General features: G+C 42.6%; 1 protein-coding gene across 1 annotated transcript in view; it reads right to left on the bottom strand.

The window, feature by feature from the left end:
- NUAK1 (NUAK family kinase 1) overlaps positions 1–20,474 on the bottom strand; it is a 46,983-nt gene that overhangs the window by 14,362 nt on the left and 12,147 nt on the right. The window contains exon 2 of the mRNA XM_048945128.1: positions 8,643–8,763. Within this exon, the coding sequence (XP_048801085.1) occupies positions 8,643–8,763 (121 nt within the window). The remainder of the gene's footprint in view (positions 1–8,642; positions 8,764–20,474) is intronic.

Raw genomic sequence — 20,474 nt, 5'->3', positions numbered from 1 at the left:
GGTGAAGCTGCCACAGGGCACCATGAATCTCACTCAATGACTCTCATCAGCATAACAGCAGTGACAGTCCTACTACGACGTGATACTCTATCAACTTAAGTTTTGATTAAAATTTTGCCTTCATCACTCAGCTCTAAGGGCTGAACCCTCCTTGCTTGTCCAAAGGATGAAATTCTAAAATCTAATTCTTCTGAACCAAAATTTGCCATATTAATAAAAGCCCTTATCCAGGCATATTTTCCTACATTTATACAGAAATGATGCAGAGAGCACTGAGTCAGGAGTGCATTTAAAGATACTTTCCACTACCCTTGGACTTAGAATCATAGACTGGTTTGGGTTGGAAGGGGCCTTTAAGATCATGTAGCTCCAACTCCCCTGCTGTAGGCAGGGACACCTCCCTCTAGACCAGGTTGCTCAGAGCCCCATCCAGCCTGGCCTTGAATGCTTCCAGCGAGAGGGCATTCGCAACCTCACTGGGCAACCTGTTCCACTGTCTCACCACCCTAAGTTTGCAGAGGCTTGTTCAGTATGATTGTAGCTGAGCGACTACAGAATTGCGCAGCAATTTATTTCTTCACCATGCACTAGAGGCAAATGGAGAATCTTTTGTTTCAGGGAGGTGGGAGGAATTTTTTTTACAGTTCTCAGCCCATCAGCCATGCACACCACGAATTTTCACAGCAGCAGTTAGGATGCCAGGCAGACTTCATACAGACACTTCTAAATTTCCCTTCTGAGCATAGTCTGCAGTTCTATAAACATATGCTCCAAGAAAGCATTGTGGCCAATGGCTGGGGGGAAAGAGGAGGGCATTAATTAAAGGCTGGATTGACTTACTGCAAATAATAATGAGGTAATAAATATACTGCCCTGTTAACACCTGGGTTGTAACCTGCAGGCTGATGACGGACGGATTGCCTCCATATAGCTTCTGGGACGGCTCGGTTCACTCTTTGTTTTTGCTCAGTATGATTTATTATCTGCCATCCTACTGCATATTCATTCCAAAACTCACCCCCTCTTCTCAGTGTGCCTGCAGTCTGGCTGCAGCTCCTGCCAATGGAGAAGCAGGGCTCTGGTGGGATCCCACACTCCATGAGCATCCCATTGCTCCCACTGAGGTATAGCCATGTCACATTCAGCCAATACCCCTCAACCCTAACCAAGGTCAAGGGAGGGAGAGAGGTTGTGTATGGGCGAGGTGGGGCTACTCCTTCTTCTTTCAAAGCACTGGTACTCTACAAACAGAGCTGCACAAATAAGATAAGTGGAAAGTCAGTGGTATCAGCACTCAGACAGGTGGTAGCAGGAGGGATGGCCTGTCAATCACATATCAAGAAACCATGGTTTCTCAGATACAAGACATGAGCTCCACAGATTTAAGGAGAAAGCAGCAGGAGGAACGCTTGCTACAATTTGTATGTCATATATTTTTGAGCACTATGTTTATTTCTACTGCTCTGCAAGCTGAATGATGCCAAGAGAGCTGCAGCAAGGCCTCAGTGCTGTGGGAGGCCTGCTGCATCACCTCAGCCATTGCGGTCAGGCAGTGCAGGGCAGTGGTTGCAATATCTTTGTAGATAGAGCCTAAAGGACTAAAGGTTGACTTCTGAGACTCCTGCACTTCCATCTGGACGTGGGGTAGAAGGGAGAACAGTACCATGAGAGCACAGCAGGAATCGGGATCAGGGAGTGGTAATGAGATGTGCCACACGGTACATGGAACAGCATGATTGCACCCCTAGGAGATGAGCAAGACAGCAAGACAGCTGTGTTAATGTATGAAGGCATGGCATATGGCAACATGGAGAAATAGCATCTTCCAGTGAGCTACAAGATTGCTTGCTCTGCCCATCACTGAGAGCCTTAGTAGAGGCTAAGAGGAGTGCTCTGCACAAGCAGCGACGAGTGCTTAAGTTCCAGTGGTCAAGGATAGATTTCTTACAGCTTTTCTCTAAACTCTTAACTCTAATATGTTTATTTGTTTATTTTATTTTTTTAATGAGAAGAAAAAAGAAGAAGAAAAAAAGAAGAAAATGCTATACTTCTCAGCTGATAATTGAAACCAAATCTGTTGGCTTCAAAACTCATTGAAGAATAAAAATGTGAAACTGGGAAAGAATTTCACTTCTCACTACCAAAGACATATCTGAGACAAAGTACATTTTGTAACGTCAACAATCTGTCTCTTTCACAGGCTGTTCTACTACAGCAGTAATTCTTGGATATAATCTCTCTGCATATTTATATTTAGAGGCCATGAAATGATGAACTCAGCTTCTATCTACAGCTTTCTATCTTCTAAATAGCACTGGTAGGGTAGGGACCTCTTCCTGATAAGCACTCTTCTTTTATTTTCAATCTACTGCTAAGTTCTGCCTTTAGCTCCACAGCCATCAACTCTGCTGAAACTGCTTGGGACAAGTCTGTCATTGGATGAACATACTGTCCAACTTAGGTGTCGCCAAAGATGGACTTTGCCCCAAAGGTGCTGAAAGTCCACACAGACCCAGTTTTGCAAACGTCAGTCAGAAAGATTTCAGAGTACAAGTACACTGGACATCTCTCTGCTTCAGACTTATTTAAAACTAAATATAAAAAGCAAAACGAAGCAGAATGCTTTTGCCCTTTCTTAAGCTTCCAGGATGCTGAAGGCTGTTTGAGTGCTGAGGGGGGAGGATTTCTTCCCCCTTAATGGACTACCTCCTTGTGGGCTGATTCCATTTGGTTTACATGTAACCCTGGGGTAAGGATTTCAGTTTGTTAGTTTAAGAGGGGCAGCCAATCTCTTTGCACTGGAACCATTTGAATTCTCCTCATGCCTTTGCTCTCTATCAGAGCAATCTCCTAAATTAGTTCCAGTATGTTGACATTCCTTCCATCTGGTGTCTTTCCATTCAGCGGTATTTTTATTACTCTCCTAACAGCCGCAGACAGAAGTACCTTTCCACTGCTACAAAATGCTCTTTTATTAAAGGTCAGCCAAATCAAAAGAACAAGCGAGTTTGTTTTTAATTTTAGAGATGCAGACGAGAATAACCTTTTCATTGAGAAAAGTCATGTATGACCCAATTACCTCACTCATGTAATAAGGCACGAACTTTTCTTCAAAAGATAAGCGAATACTGAAGCATTTTTTACCTTAGAAATTCTGCCCTGTGTGTCTTTTGTGCTCTTGACTGCTCAGAAAGGTTTACAGCCGCTTGATGTAAAGATATGTGAAAACAATATTCTTTATTTTATTATTTTAGTAGTTTATGGCTGGCTGTGAACAGCACATATAGCAGCCATGAAAAAATCCAAGGTTTAATTTAGTAAACCACTATATATATGTGTTTAAATTTATGCATATGCTCCATTATGATGGAAGATAATAATACAGAAGTATGCATTTTAAAGATATGCATGTGCTAAATTGCTTTTCTGAATTATGGCTTTATTGCATCTCTTCTTAAATTAAAGGAATGTAGTTAAGATCCTGCAATAATCATTTTAAATCAGACAGCATGCTACAGTTTACTTTCCAGTGGGGATTAAATCAAAATGAGAACCATTATCCTTGGCAAGGTTGTTTCTCAGAGCATGATACTTAGGATATGCAGATTTTGACTATATACTATTTTAAAAAGGAAGGGGAAGAAAAATGAGAGTTGCTAATTCAGCCACAATACTACATATTACACTAATTGTCTTTTGTTTCAGCAAAGAATACAAGAGTTAATTTCCCTTTTCTTCTTAATTATGATTACAAACTGCTGAGGAACCTCAGACAAGCAAACATTTACATTGCAGTGGGAGGCCTGTGTAAGTGGAAAGATAGAAATAAATTTCAGTGCTGCTCGCCATCACTTTAATGTCCAAATTGAACTTGCCAGTGATCTCATGCCTTTGGGTCAATGTCAAGTCAAACAAAGTGGTGTTTGGGCAGTCATCCTGAATGAGAGGAAATTCATAAAGGTGGGGTATGAAAACCGAAGAGTTAAGTTTGTTTATATTTGCTTCATTACTATCGCCAGACTTTAGAAATATTACTTTGTGTTCTTGGATGTTATCAACTGAAAACAATGGAAATAAAGCACTCTAAGGTCAAAAGCCTACATAGTTAGAGGAAACCAATTAGAAATGTGCTTAAATACTGTCACAGCTGAAGTACTTTCTGTTGGCAGAATTAAAAAAAAAGCCATTCCAGCTTTCCAGCTTTCATCATTCTTGTTAAAAGCCCTGCCATCCCCATGACGTTTCAAGGGATTTGTATTGACATTTTTAGGTGTTTCGCACACAGAAGGGTTCAAGTAATTAGGCACTGAGGTTTGTTTTGGTTATGTCTGAAAAACATGAGAGACTGGGACGGCCTGCACAGCACTGTCAGACTGAGATACAGCATCAGGCTGCTTTCCATACAGACAGATCTACAGACAATGGGTGCCACCACTGTTCTGCAGGGCCTCCATCCAGATACACACGGACAGTTTGGAAGCACCTGCCTGAAGCAGTGCTGCTGCAGCCTGTCTCCAAAGGTGCCAGTTTCCTGGAGATGTTGAAGAATCACGTAGATGTGGCACTGAGGGACATGGTTAGCAGGCATGGTGGGGGCTGATGTTTGGATGAAGTGATCTTAGAGGTCTTCTCCAATTGTAATGATTCTGGGATTCTGTGTCTTGCCAGCTGCTACTGGACAGCTGTTTTGCAACATGTCTGCTCTTGCTGATGTGGTTTGACTGACACGACTCAAGCAGCATGCACAGAAGAGAGACCTTTGTGCTTCTGAAACACCTAATGTTTGTTTTCATTTTCTCGTACAGAAGTCTGTTACCAAGTGTGAGGTTGAACACGTACTTGGCAAGTAAAATTAGCACCATGAAATGCTATGCCACCACCAGTACACACCATCAGATTTCCTTCCGTTGTCTATGGTATTTGAAAGTACAGAAGAGCTGAACTGATTTTCTGATGAACCAAAGCATGCTACCTCACTCGAGTCATTATAGTTGGAACACCTTTCTGCTTTTTTGCATTTTTTTTCTTACCAATACAAAAAATACAATGTAAAACAAAGAAAGAAGTCTGCCTTACATGGGAAATATTCTTTTTTTTTTTTTTTTTTTTTTTTGTGCCTTGTTGCTTTAAAAGGTCCAGCACTCCTCTAAGCATCCTGGCCCCAATCCAGCAAAGCACTTAAGCACGTGCTTTCCTTTGGCTACTTGTTCATGTTAATGCCATCGTGTTCCACTGGCACTGAATTGCGATCCTAATATTTATTCATTCTTCAGGGAGAATCTTCGTTAAATTATTTCTATGAACCTCTTAGCAAATAATCTATTTATTTTCAAGTGTCATTTGCAAATGGATAGACATTTCTATATGGTTATGCCTACCAAGGACAACTCTTCCAGCATAGAAATACATAGGTGCTGTATTTCATACTACAGACACTCAAGAGCTCACTTCTGACTGTCCCGAGCATAACTTCATTCTTGTGATTGGTCTAACACATATTTAAATGTTTACAGAATCAGGCCCTGTGTTCTTCCCCAGCTTTAACTTTTATAAAGCATTGCCAGATGGAAGCGATTTTGCACTCAGACTACTCCTGAAAAAATACGCTAGCTCTGAAAGGCTTTATTATCAAATCCTGGAGTTTTCAAGGCAAAGAAAGAAATAGGGCAGGGGAAGGTGGGGTAAAGGGGAGACAGACAGAGGTATTATTCTATAAATTAAAATTTATGTCCTGAAATCAGAACACTGATAGCAAAGCTAACTTCATTTATCCAGTCCCTTTCAAGGAGTTTAAAGTCACTTGAAAGAGCACTTCCCTTGCAGCCGCGCTCAACAGATTGCCAATTACAGCCCTGCTGAGAGGTTGGAATTTCTTTGGACTCAGAACTGTACAGCTACTCTCATGGTAACAGGCAAGATACGTTCCTTTTCATTAGGTTACAAAAAAAATATATCATTAAACTGAAAAGCTTTGTTTCCACCCATTTGGATTTGCTTGATATCAGAAAAAAAAAAAAAAAAAAAAAAAAGATAAGCTCTTGTTTACGTCAAGTTGACAAATTCAGAGGTTAATTGCTTTCAAGCAGGCAGGTCAAAAGGATACCTAAACAAGGATCCTACTTAAGGAAAACACATGTTTGTCAATGTTGTACAAAGAGTTTTCAAAGATGCTACAGAGAGATGTAGCATTGTCCATGCTAGGTAGAGTCAGTGTTACGAGATATGCAGAGGTGGTTTGAATACCTACAGTGAGCTCAAAAAGGTTCCCACGAGATAGGTCCAGTCTACAAGTTAAGCATCTGACTTAAGTTAGTCAGTTAGACTCCATCCATCACCAAAAGCATGCCATTTACCCCACCTAGCTGAAAAAAGTTCTCCTAGGAGAGAGCAAACCATCAAGTATAGATGTTGATCTCTCCTGACTAAAGAGAGGGAAATAAGACTTCCGGTGTAGCTCAACTGCCTAAATACTGGATGGCTCCAATTTAGTGAGTCAAAGCCCAACATTTTGAGTCAGTGAATGGCAATATTATCATTCTTTATGCCTCACTCAAGAGGAACACACACATGTGTTTAAAATCCCACTTCAACAGGACAAAAATACTTGAGTCCTAGATGTAGTCCCATAAGCTTACTACAAGTATACTCTTAGGCTTGAAATGAAGCACAGCTTAAGGGTCACTGAACTCACAGCCTGATCTTTGGGCAGTACATGACCATGCTTCTGGACCCCGCTGCTCACCCACACATCTTCCCAGTACTATGACATCCAATGTTCCAGTGTTGGCTGCTAAGGCTGAATACTGATCCTGACTGCTTGGAAAGGCTGGACAAGCTCTACAAAATTCCATCGTCCAATGGGCTGCATTCAAACCAAGTGGCTGTCTTCTGCTGTCCATCCCTCCAGGGCATGAGTTAAACACAAGAGGCCATGAAAAGCTGCTCTGCTTTCTAGAAAACTAAAAGGAAACAAACCAGCACAGAATGGAAAACTTCCCAAAAATGAGAGAAAAACTGCTTCCAGGTTTGTCTCCACAAAGGGCTGCTGTTGGCTGATGGAGCACAACAGCAGGGAGATGCAGAGGGAAGTAACACCACCCACCACAGGCACTTGTCCTCCTGGAGATGGGATGAACCTGCCTGATTCTCTACAGCAATGACACTCCTCACTCCATGGAGAGGAAAGGTTTGCTCCCACAGGTCTTTATCATCTGCTTCTTAAAAATACTGTAATGCTTTTAACTTCTATAAATGTTTTAACTCAGGAAAAACTATTCAAACTAAGGATAAGAAGGCCAGTTGGTCAAAGCACTGCAGCATGCTTAATCTTTCTTTCTTTCAGAGTTCCTGTGCACATTTGAAATAAGTTTTATTCCATTTGCAACCCACATGCTGACACAGCATCCCTCCTCTTTTCTGTTCCCAGATCCTGTTATGAGTTTATTCAATAAAAAGACAGATATTCATCTCTTTTCAAGTAAAAGAACATGCTTTTGAATAACTCAATATGTGATACCATAACAGTACTCCAAGCCAGCCCTTCTTTTAATCACTTGTATTGACTGTTGGAGTGGACCTGCCATACACATATCATCACCTTGCACATTTACCTCATGGGTATGTAAATGCAAAGGGCTAAATTTGGGCTTCCTGCTATGTGTATGGAAGAGGTGAACCCCTGGAAGAAGTCCACCCAATCCAAGCCCCTCTAAGCCTTCAGAGACCACAGACCAGGTCCACGGATGCTGCCCTTCTTGTAGGGCTTGGCAGCGAACCTCTTAGCTGGTGTCTTTCTGCACATATCCCCCTTCCCCTAAAGCTATTTAGCTCTATCTGGGATGTTGTAGATTTTAGGAAGGAAGGAAGGAGGAGGATATTCTCCTGCAGAGTAATACTCTATAAATATATGAACAAATAAGCGAAAAAAGGAAGAATGCTCCAGCTTCCTGATCCTTGCTCTGGACAAGGGAGCAGCTCTAGGAGCCAGGAATTATCAGGCTTCACTTCTGTGTCCCAGGAAGAAAGGAGTTAGAGAGAAACAACAGGAATACGGAACATGAGTGATAGGCCAGTGACCAGAACGACAGGAAACTGCAGAGGTTGGTCGGAAGTGGATACTGGGATTCATGGTAAAAAAGCAGCAATCACAGAACCAGCAAGACTAATCTGTAGGTAATGGAGGACCACACTTAGGGAGAACATGTTTGTAAATAAAATGGAGAGCATATTCAAAATCATACAGACAGACACAGCATTGTCCATGATAAGCAGAGCAAACAAAACCAGTCTTCTACAGCCCAGGGAAGTAAGGACTGGCAGAGGGGTTGGGGACACAAAGTGACATGGAGCTGCTGTGTGAGGGGTGGTGAAATTAAATTGAATTTTCCAGTGGGAGAATAAATGATACATGCAATGATATCCACCCACCGTAGACGTAACACTTAAGTAACACATGAAGAAGTTCCTCTGGACAAAGGGATACAAGTGTGTGAAACACTGATTGTTCAGAGGGAAAGCAGCACTCAGAACAGTCTCTTTGTTAAGAGATGGATTATGCCATGAGTGAGAGCACCTCAAGAAGCATGAATATCAGGTCCAAGAAAATAACTGAGTGGTTGGAGAGGAGAATCACGTTCACTAACCTTCATATATGGTGATGATATGAGGGTGGCTGAGGGATGACATGATCTCAATCTCCCGTCTGATGTGAACCATATCTTGCTCATCCTTAATTTTGTCCTTACGAATGGATTTTATTGCAACCTATAAATTCAGGAAATCAAGCATTATTCTTGGAACTGAACAGATGCATATAATCCATTAAGGAGAGTTCAGAAAATAAATACAGATGTTAGATGTTGGCAGAACGCAAAATCACCAAAACAATGTTTTAAAATACAAACCTCCACATCCCAGCTCCTTCATTTGAGAGCAATACACTCTCACTATGGCAAAGCATGACATGAAGCTTCATGATCTTCAGGACTTCTCTGAGAGGGAGCACAGCACTTTGTGGAAGGACCTCTGTGTTAGTCTAAGCAGTCTGAGGCAAACAGTAAAACTCCCCAAAGCCTTTGATGGGAACAACTTTCAGTTGGACACGATCATGTCTGACAATTTCAAACAGAAGCTTTGGAGACAATTTCTCTGAAACAAGACTGAGATCTCTGATGGAAAGGAGGCAGAGAATCCATGGTGCTGATTACAAAACAGATATTAGTCCTTGCTAATACACTGTAGACCACATCCACACGAGTTCTATGGTCCTCCAAAACAGCTGAACTGCTCGTGACTTATTTCAAAATCAGAAAAAATAAATCTTTGAAATTCACATTTTAACTCGTCCTCATATAAACCCATGGCTTTCAGACCCTGCAAAGCACTTATGCAATCACTGCAAAACCATATCCTTCCTGCATCCTTCCTCAATCAGCAACCTTTTTACAAGCACATCATGTGACTGGGTATCTTTCCAAAAGGCAGGGTGGGAACAGAGGAAGCGACAGCTGAACCTGTGGTATAAATTCAAATTATAACAGCCCTTGTGAGTGTGTGAGCGTTGCCTGTGAAAAAGGGCTTATCTGAACAACTCCATAAATAATTGCAGAGGTCAGCTTGTGCCCTTTGAGAAATGCCCATACCAACAATGGAGAGACGCTGGAGTGAGGGAAGGTGAGGGCACTGTGCAGCCTGAATGGCAGCACAGCCTTTATTACACTCAATATTTAACTGGGTTTTATTTTCATAAGGCAGAGTTCAAGGAATAAATTATCGGCTGGCTTAAAATCAAACCAAGAAGCCTTTGAAATGCATCGCTGACCTGCTGAGATGACCACCCCTTAATGGGCAAACAACACTTCTGTCATTCAATGCTGCCAACTGCTATGGATTTCTCCTGCAAAAACATGTGTAAATCTGTGATTTATGTGATTTCCCTGGTTCCCTTGGAAAAGTACTTTCACTGCCTACTTTAGTAATTGCAAGTAGCCTGACCAGTATTGTTTTTATTACATGATGTAGCATCGAGGATGCTGTAGAAAGAAGGGAAAAACCTACAATATTAAAAAAAAAAAAAAAAAAAAAAGGAAATGCATATAAGCAGGAGCTACTTTAAAGAATCAGGTTTCCTATAAGGCCTCCAACTCTGAAAAGCAACGTTGTTCACAAAAGCAATAAGCATATGCTCCATTCCTTTGAATTCCCAAAGATTTCAGCATGTGTTTAAAATCAAGCACGTGCTCGAGTGCTACCCTACTTAGGGACAGAGGAACAGAAAGCAGAAGTCAAATGACTAACTGATCAGCATGCAGAAAACAAAACAGCTCTTTTCTTCCTCATTACCCAAATGTTTGGTACAGAGATTTTAAAGGTAATAACACAACTACAGTCTTATCTACGCTATGGGTATTTCTAGCAAAGGTAATGCGACGGATCCCAATTGCATGAGTGACCCAGGTAATCTGCTAGTGACTCTAGAGATAGAGAGGCCAACCAACAGTACAGAGGAGGCTGCATTTTCCCCCCTTCTCATGTTTGCAGTGAGACAGGCTGCAAATGCAAATACACCCTGTATACAAGAAGGATGTGGGTGGCTCTTGGAGCAATATGTGCATTCCTGTAAGAAATAAATATAGACATGGGTAAAAACACGTGTTGTTTTTTTTTTTATTATTAAAAGACAGCCTTGTACTTGGCTCTGAGGAAGAATTTAAGAAGGGTTCCATTGTCAAATATACAACGGGAAGCAAATTCTTCATCATTCATGGCTGGTAGAGAAATAATGGCACCCCAGAGGGCCTGCCAATCTCCCACCAACTCGACTCTGTGCTTCACATACAGCACTTTTGTAAGTCTACACGCAATTACTGTAAATAGCCTCTCAGGAATAACTGCACATGTGAAAACATATATTTTTAGATACAGAAATGCAAATACAATGCAAAAGAGTGGCAGCACTCAGTAAATATATGTATAGATTAATCTTCAAATGGAAACAGATGTGTTTCCTGGGAATATATATTATTCTACAGGACCAGAGAATGTACGGTTTCATAGCCCTCGTTAAGACTGGTTAATGCACCTAGCAACCTTAATTTTTAAAGGTTGTTTCTAAAGATTTAACTGAATTTTGAAAAGGGTACATGAGCACTCCTGGAAACATCATTCACCTTTTAAGTGGTTGAATCCAGCTGAAGTACTTGGGATTTTCTCAGTGACGTCCAGGCTGCAAGTCCTCATCCCAGCATTGGGAAAGAATGCGTGCCAAACACATGCCTCAGCTTTTACTGTTTGGGGCTTTCTCTTCCCTCCCTCAGCCACTTCAGATCTGTGACAGTGACTGGCATTTAGAAATGGGGAAAGACAAGAGGCAGGTGTTCCCTCTCTCGACAGCATTGACATCAATGGCTCACACAGGATGGCTGGCTCATCCCTAGCATGTACCCACACTCAGACGTATCTGACCACCTGGACAAACAGCAGGAGCACTGCAAGGAAGGCAATGTCCCTTTGCAGAGGGAGAGGACATACCAGGATGAGCACTGCATTCTGAGCAAGGATTGAAGCACTCACACCTACCGATGCAATGCTATCACTGGGTATTGGCATAGAACACAAAGATGCTCAAAGTGCAGTGTGGCCATTTATTATTTAAGCTTTGGGAGGCAAGTGGTGATTTTACACTACACACTTGCTTGGAGGAGATGAGAAAATCAGAACAGATAGCTTGTGTGACTTTCCTAAAGGAAAGGAAAAGCCAGTAGCAGCTCAGAAGTGCCATTTGTGTCTTATCCCAAACTTCAGCATACCACGGTAGTGTCTGTCCCAACAAGCCACAGGAACATTACAGGCTAATTTCCAATACCTCTCCTCATGTTTCAGTGGCTACTTTTCCCCTCTGAAACAGCCCCAGGGAGGCGAGCCGCTCGATAAACACCTTCTACTCCATGCTGTCTGCCTGGTGGCCTGCATAGGCCCTTCCCCAACGGATCGGCTCAAGGAATCACTGAATCACAGAATGTGTTGGGTTGGAAGGGACCTTAAAGTCCTTCCAGTCCCACTTCCTGCCATGGGCAGCGCTGCCACCCACCAGGTCAGGCTGCCCAGGGCCTCATCCAACCTGGCCTTGAATATCTCCAAGGATGGGGCATCAAAGGACTATCAAGAGTACCTAGTGACCTGTCCCAAAAGACCAGCGAGCAAATGGCCGCTGTCAGCAGGCTTCCACAGACCAAATGGCATCCTGAAACAGGATCAACGGTGAAGCAGGACAGTGTACATTCACATGGGTGCTGCTTCCAGCTCCTCTCTTTTACATATGGGATCTCTGCTGACTGAGTGTATCTCCCACCTCCATCAGTCTGCTCAGATCACACCAGCAAGGGCGTATGGACTCACCTTCCCTGATGTGAAGACATCAACACAAACGAGAATGCAGCCCACAGTATTTTTCAGTAGTTCATAAAAAAGCCACGAGTCATGATAACATTTTCTTTATTTATAATATATTTCATAGTTTCCATCTTTCTGAGCAAAATAAGATCTCTATCTGTGTTCGTTGTTGTTTGCTTGTAAAGCAAATATCAATAACAGAATTTCTTTTATGAAATGCATTTTGCTCAGATGTATATTCCAAAAAATATATTTCCAAAGTGTGCATATGCTTTTAACACCCAACAGAGCTGGTTTCATTTTTTAAAACCTCACTGGACTGGTGCCAGATATGGTACACGACAAACCCGAACAACTTAAGCCTAGTAAGAAATAATCTCAGTTGAGAAATACCTTATGAAAGGATTTGTTTGTCCATTCTTTGGATCCTTTTCTTGCTTGCTTATTTGCCTTCATTTCTCTGCAACAGCTCTAGTGTGTGCACCATCAAAATTTATTAAGGGTCACAGTGTATGAATCAAGAGCAGAACAAATGCAATATGCATTTTCACATCAACTACATTAACTGCTCAAAATATTCCAGATCCGCAGAGAAAGTGCTATTAGTCCCTTTGGTGCTCTCACAGCACTGTACTTATACCTCTACCACATTTCCTCGATACATTTTACTGGTTTTAAGTCTTAGATAATTTAATTATAGTATTTTTAGTAACTTTACTAGCGGAGGAATTTGTACTTTTCCTAGCTTCTTGTCTTAATGAGAATTTCAGATAACTCCAAGACCTTGAGTTCATACAGAGAAACATATCAGGTTCTTAATAATGAAATCTAAAGCCTCTTACCCCAACAAAACAGGTTCAAGAGCACCCAAAGCCCCTGTAACCACAGCACACAGTCTGGCAGAACACTTTAACACATACCTAACTTCACACATGTGACTTTTGTGGGAGAGCTCACACATGTAAAACTAAAGACGTGCATAAGCATCAAGGTCAGAGCTCAAAACTAGAGCATGTGATGGTCCCTGTGGGGATTAGTACTGAGTGATTTGATGGCCTTAATCTAGTTGCTGGAGTTTATTGCTTATGTGCATGCGTGCAAGTACACGCATACACATTTCCCATTAGGAGAACCTTTGTGAGATAAATATCCTTGACCAACAAATCAAAACAACCGTGTCGCCATCCCTCACTGGCCGTATGCAGCAGGAGCATCTTCTGCAGCCTTCAGGAGCACCTCCTCTGCAGCCCTGATGGCAACAAAGTCCCATGGCCACAGGGGCAGATGGGACAAGGGTGCACCAGGGATGGACCAAAACCACCTTCACCTGCACAACCAGTTTGAGTACCAACCCCTGCAGGTAGAGGGAATGTCCTCCTCAAAACGTATGGCAGAAGGGACAGAAATCAAGTGGCTGTGAAGCTCCAGCACAGTCACACATTTCCAAAGGGCTCTGCATGAACATGGCTCCTGCTTGGCCGCTCCTCTGTCCTCAAGAAACAGATAAGAAAGAGGGAGCACAGCTTTTGGCTTCCTACCTCTCTGTGAGTCAGCTTGCAGAGCCTGCTGGGCAGGAAGCATGGAGAAATAAGCTGCTCTCTTCAAGGCTGTAATAAATTGCCTGTCTCCGTTTGCTGGAAAGAGGATTTATACTCACTCTCTGAACAGTGCAGAGAGATTATGAAGTATTTTCCAATATGCTTCATGCTTCTTTGCTTTTGTTTGGTATGAATAACTTGAACTGAGCCATAAATACTTCAAAAATATGATGGTTGCAAAAGTTTCTGTACATTCAGTCCTATCAGTAAGAGAAATGTCTCTTCCTCTATTTGCTTCTCAGCTGCTGAGCAGAACACAACAGGTGAAATTTTCTTTTACAGATTCAGACCATTGTGTACAGCAAAATATCTCAAAGCTTGAACATCTGGTAAAGGACAGAGCAGGCAGTAGGTGCCCATTTCCATATCACATCCTCCATACCTGCTGAGTCACTGCTGCCTCATAGGGTGAGCAACAAAGGTATGTTTTTATCAGAACATTGAATATTTCTCTTGATTTCAAGAGGTTGGTTCACTCATGTTTGCCTCATTTCCAGCTAAGATGCACAAACACAAACAAAGGTGCATTAGCCACACTGCATAAAGTCCCAGATTCAAGTTGCTGCTGCTGCTGCTGAAACCCAGGCTGAGCACATGAATGACACGAGCGGCTGAGCCTTCCTCAGCAACCTCTGCATGCAGTACATTCAGTCCCATTGAAAACTATCCTCCACTCTCATTATCTACCACAGCTATTTTTAGGGCTGTGGCAAGATATGAACAAACTGCTTTTCTCCACCGGGGAGGCTGTGAATTGTAAGCTGGGTCCAGCCTCTGTGCATACCACCCGTGCTCCGGACCAAATTCCGATGGGCTATTGCAATAGCCTTGCAGAGAGTTGGGAAAATGACATCAGGAAAGAAAGAGCAGTCTCCTGAGGAAGGGAAAATGGCTTGTTGTCATGGGGAGATATGTCAGAAATGCAGCTTAGCAAACAGTATTAAAAACAATTTTCTCTGGGTGCAGTGGGAAGGGAGGGTTATGCAGCTACAAACCTCTATCTTCCCAAAGCTGCGAAGCGAGGCCAGCCCCAGCTAGCAATGGGAAATGGGTGAGTCCAGTCTGTTTCACAGCTCCACTTCCTTTCCTTGAGACTCTTAGGTGGGAAGTGCAACGTCGTGAGTGCCAGCAAGGGTGGGGAAGTAAAGAATAGGTGAATCGAGACGGGGAAGAGAGAGGCAGAGCAGAGGATGTCTGGGGGTGGAGAGAGAAAAGGCACATTGTTCTTTCTCCAGCCCCACGGCGCTTAGCAAGAAAGAATAAGTCTGGCACCGTGCAATGTTTTTCCAGGGGAGTCTGGAAATGCCTATGGCTCTTTTTCCAGGGGAATCTGAAAATGCCTATGGCTCTTGGCCCAGACATCACCAACACAAGAGGAAGAGAAACAAAGCTATGAAATAGGGTGGCCCCCAAGGCTCTGAAATCCAATGATAAGGAGGGGAATGCTGATAACGCAGCTGCATTGAAATGGCATTTCCAGGACTTGCGCAAGGAAGAGAAAGGAAAGGCATGGGATGGGCTGGGTAACTGTCTGGCCGCCAGATCTTCCAGGTGAGAAGAAGCCAGGAGTGAGTATCTCTGCAGGGAAGCCAAGTACTCAACAGGTTCTGCAAAGGCATTCTTGTGCAGACTACTTCTTGTAAGCTGCCTTGCCCACAAATATTTATTTGCTGTGTTCCCTGATATGCAAGAAAAGAGATATCTTGAGAATCCAATCCCAGACCCAACACAGGAGTGAAGAGCATCATGTAGGATGTGCTTCTGCACTGCCATCAGAACACTTCATGCACTAACTGAGAAGATGGACAGAAGGCCACTGAGAGCTGAAGCAAAATCAGCAGCTGGCATCGTGTGTTTTGTTTTACCACCTCTGAGAGTTTTCTTTGGAGAAAAAGAGTAAGGTTGATACAGTGCCATTGTTTTGGAGATTGACAATTTTCAGATCCTAAAAGCCAGATCATCTCTGTGGTGATACTGCCTGGGAGACAAGCATACAACCAAACCCTAATTAATAGCTCAACCCTACTGCTTGGTAGGTTGGCCAACTAGACAATAACTGAGGAAGCTGCTCAAAGAGGGAGACAGTGCACCTGCACCCAACGGGACACTGGTGTTCCAAATCTCAAGGCCTCTGTCCATTGCCCTGTTCTGCAGCATGTTTTCTCCTGCCATTATATAGATGTTAACAAAGACAAAACGCTGTTGTTATTTGTAAAGTGCCTTTCATGAGAACGAGGGTAATTTCACCATTATTTTCATTTTTCTTTCCCAGTTCTGCTGGACATATTTGCTCTTACTATATATAAACGGAGATTCAGCAAGTGAAGAGTAACTAACTAATCACAAATACTAGGAAAAAGGTTATATCTCTTCCTAGTTCCCCCATCATTCACACAGAAAAATGCCCACGGAACCAAGTTTTAATGAACAGGAGAAAGCACCAGGTTAGCACATTTGTGCTGTACATAGAGAAGGTGGATGCCAGAAGGAACATGTGCAACGCCCTTCCTCCACTTCTTTTCTCACCCCAGCATAGTGCCTGTTAACAGGATTGGTGTGCACATTTCCTGAGCAGCTACTGCCCTACTGCAAAATTCATAACCCTTCCCTGCCTTATACCTGCTGCCCTTGGCTCCGTATATGAAGACTGACATATTTACACCATGAATTCTCTGAAAAAATTTTTCACTGAATGCTGAGAAGCCTGGCCTTGGGCTGTCCTTGCTGCCTTGGATCTTATAGCTGTGTGTGAAACATTTCAGGACTGATACTCCATCAGGAGTGAAAAGAAAACCATTCATCATTTCCAATAGCGTTTAAAAACAAAGGTTAACAATGTGGTTATTGATTTTCCACTTTGAAGCAATTAGTTTTCAAAACAAAGAGAAGGGAGGGCTGCAGAATTCAGAAATGGGCAGGCTACTGAGGCAAGCTAGAAACGTATTGAAAAATCTTTCCCTTCCCAAAATAAAAGATTTCATACTGCATTAATGATGTCCTGCCTGTGCTAGTAGCAGCAGAGGTTACAAAGGATTTGATGAAAAGTGGAGGTTGGACAAGACGAGGTTATAGGAGATGTTTGCAGCTGGGACTGCCAGGACCGGAGCCCAATACTGGCAAGTTGGAAGTCTCCGCCACATGCAGAGTTCAGCTGCCTGGAGAGAAGAGTCATCACGCTTAATCTTTCTTGACAAGATCCTTCTGAATATCCAAAGATGCAATATTCAATACTTTGAAATGCTTGCATAAAACCTACCCTGCACAAAGCAGACTTCTGATCTAATTCTGAAGGACTAAGGAAAAGTGGGGGAAAATATGGCCAAGTTTAAGTTTTACAGTTGTCATGACCAGACCAATGGAAGACCATCTCTTTTCCAAAGTCTAAGAACGTACAAATACCCCATCCAGCTGCCTTCAGGCTTCCAAGGAAAGTTCATGTTTTGGCACATGAGGAATTATATCTGGAAAGTAAATGGGGTAAGGGATTTCCCTTAGGCAGTGGAGGTTCATAGCAGTAATTAAAAGGAAAAAAAATGCTTTAAAACCTCAGCTATGGATCATTCCTTAATAGATATCAACCAGCACTGAATGCCACATTCACTGAAGAGATGAAAATTGCATTTATAGCTAACTTCTGTTGGAGTTGCCAAGCAGATGTTTATTTTTGGCTCCCACATTTACAAAAGCCAAATGCTATACTGAATTGGGATTACACAAAGTCTGACTGCTTTTCTTCCAGGTTATGATTTTGTTTGAAAAAAAAGAAAAGCTGACCACTTATAAGTAGGAAAAAACCTGGTAGCATCCGTTTCTATCATGTCTGTTTATATCATAGTTTAAATAAGGTTAGAATTGTGCAATCATTACTGACCAACTTCCAAATACAGCACAGCTTCATCCAGCACATGTGTAAAACAGGAAAAGTCATTGGAAGTGAATCATGTGTCGGTCTTTTAACTTCTGCAAGTCTGTGTGCAGACTGTTTAGCACTAATTAAATCACTGGCAAGTCAGGTTAAAGAGGAGTGAAAGAACTCACAAGCCCCAAGTTTACTGTTCTCAGTGTTACATGGATATTACAGATTCCCTCTCCAAAAACTGGAAGATAGATCTCACATTCATTTTGAGGTTTGATCTCACAGCTACCAAAGCTGCTGATGTAATGCAAAATGCTAACCTGGGGCAGCAGAGAGGGACTTTAATACAGTGTTGTTTTTTTCATTGTGAATAAGCAGTGAACCACACTGAAGTAATCCTCCACTGCAGGAGTGCACACTGTTCAAGGCACTGATTTGGGGATGAAATGTAAAACCAAGATCCTGGCTACTTCATTATAAAGCCCCAGTGCCTGGATCTAGTTCCAGATTGCAAATGATAGTCTCCTACAATTCCTCCCAGTAATTTAAGTTGGAAATGGGGATATTCGCACCCTTTAAGAAACTGCTGCTAAGTATTGTGATGTTCTGCTAAATAATTGCTAAATAATGGTAACCTGAGCAGCTACCAGAGTCTCCAAAGTGATTCTGCATATGTTTAGGTGAAAGGTGCTGTATCAGTGGAAGGCTGTAATTCACATTAAAGAATGGAGGGGGGTGGACATCGTCTAAACACTTTCTTGCATCGGGTTTTTTTCCAAGAAGCCACCTGACAGTGCATTTTCATTCACTGGAAAGCTCTGCTGAAGGAAGCTGTGGGTAAACAAATGTAACTCAGCCTATTCTCTCTTTCCCTGAGGAGCCTGTGGGTTCAGAACCGCTAAGAGCTTTGCACATCTTTACAGTGCCCCCTCCATCACAAATGCTGTCACCTGGCTTTGTGCAAATCCTTTAATTCCACTCTCCCAGTTCTGCAGTCCTTCAACAAAGGCTACAAGTTCATTGAAAGGAGAAAGTTACTGCACCACAAGAGATAGAACAGAACCTGAAAAACCTGAAGGTTCCTTCTTCAGTAAATGTCCTTCAGACCCCACAGTGCTAAGGAAAACCCAATACCGTATTGCTTGACCACTTCAAACTCCTAATTAACTCAGCAGAATTTTAAAGCATGAGGAGGCATTAGAAGAGTTTAGAGTTTAGGCTTTGGATTAATATTAATGAGCAGGACGAGTGTGGATGGTGGGCCACTCAGGCTGTATTGCAGAACATGGTGGCTTGTAAATAGTCAGAAGGGTTAATCATAGAATCACAGAATCATTAAGGTTGGAAGAAACCACTAAGATCACCTAATCCAACTGCCAGCCCATGCCCATTGACCATGTCTCTCAGTGCCACATCCACAAGGTTCTGGAACACCTCCAGGGATGCTGAATGGTGACACTGTGCCACTGCAGCACCGCTCTTTCTGAAAAGAAGTTGTTCCTAATGCCACTGTCCTAATGTCTAATTTTTCCTAATGACTATCCACTCAGAAGCACCTATACATACGACAATTTTCTAAATCAAAGATTGACTAAAATATAAACAGCACTTCCTGGTGGGAGCCATAGACCCACATCCTATCTGGAAAAATACTCTTGGAAAACAAAAAGATTGGCAACTGTGTATATCAAGCCTCACCCAGGTTATTTTGTTCCAAGACTTGCAGATCATGTTGCAGTATTAAATTTATTTTTGTAAAAGCATTGCTTCAGTACTGCATTGGCTAGGCTGGATGTTACCTATTTAATGGTCCTTTTCTGGAAGGGACCCTCCTAGAATTTATGACAGAGAGTGGTGGAATTGCTACAGGGGGAGGAAAGGACTTTATTCTCCATCCGTCTCTGATTTCTAAGAAATATTTATACCTCTGAAGGTAGAGGAACCTCCTGTTGTTCCCTTTTATTTATCAGAAGTAAATTACCAGGGCCACCCTAATGGCTCAGTGGAGAGAATAACACAGAAACAGGAACACTCCTGCTCCCCACAGCAAGTCAAGCTTGGAACGGACATGATGGGGAGGAATGAATTACACTTTCCTACAGTGCAGTGGCTGGCTACCATGCAATTTTACAGCCTAAAAAGCACAGTTCTAGTTTGCTACAAGAGAAGTGCAAAACTACAGGCAGTCGTTATAAGCGGTTCTGGGGAAAATCAACTTGGAGGGGAGAAACGGCGAACTGTTACGTGCTTCTTTTTAAAGAAAGAGATGGAAAGCTTTTGGCAGAGAGCTCCCCTGGACTGCGTGATCTCCAGGACTGTTGCCCCCTTCTTCAACACACACAGACACCTTCCTTAGCCTGCACTTTGGCCAGGGTCGGTTGAATGAAGGAGAGTCAGCACTCAGATTTCTTGAGTCCCAGTGCCAAAAGTGAAGTTGTTAGGTAGTGCAGAAGCAGCAGCCCAGGCTTCCTCTTCACCCTGCCAGCGACCTTCACACAGACTTGGATGTACCACCTTCCTCCGAGTGAGCAGTAATTCCCTCTCATGCTGCTCGGTCCAGAATCTCATCTTAGCAAATCCCACAAATCATGTCATACCAAGCAAAACTATTAAAGCAGTGCTGCGCAACG

Source organism: Lagopus muta, chromosome 1 (genome assembly GCF_023343835.1).
Source record: "Lagopus muta isolate bLagMut1 chromosome 1, bLagMut1 primary, whole genome shotgun sequence".
NCBI lineage: Eukaryota > Metazoa > Chordata > Aves > Galliformes > Phasianidae > Lagopus > Lagopus muta.
Note: the sequence above shows the minus strand (reverse complement) of the source record. Positions and strands in the feature narration are given on the sequence as shown.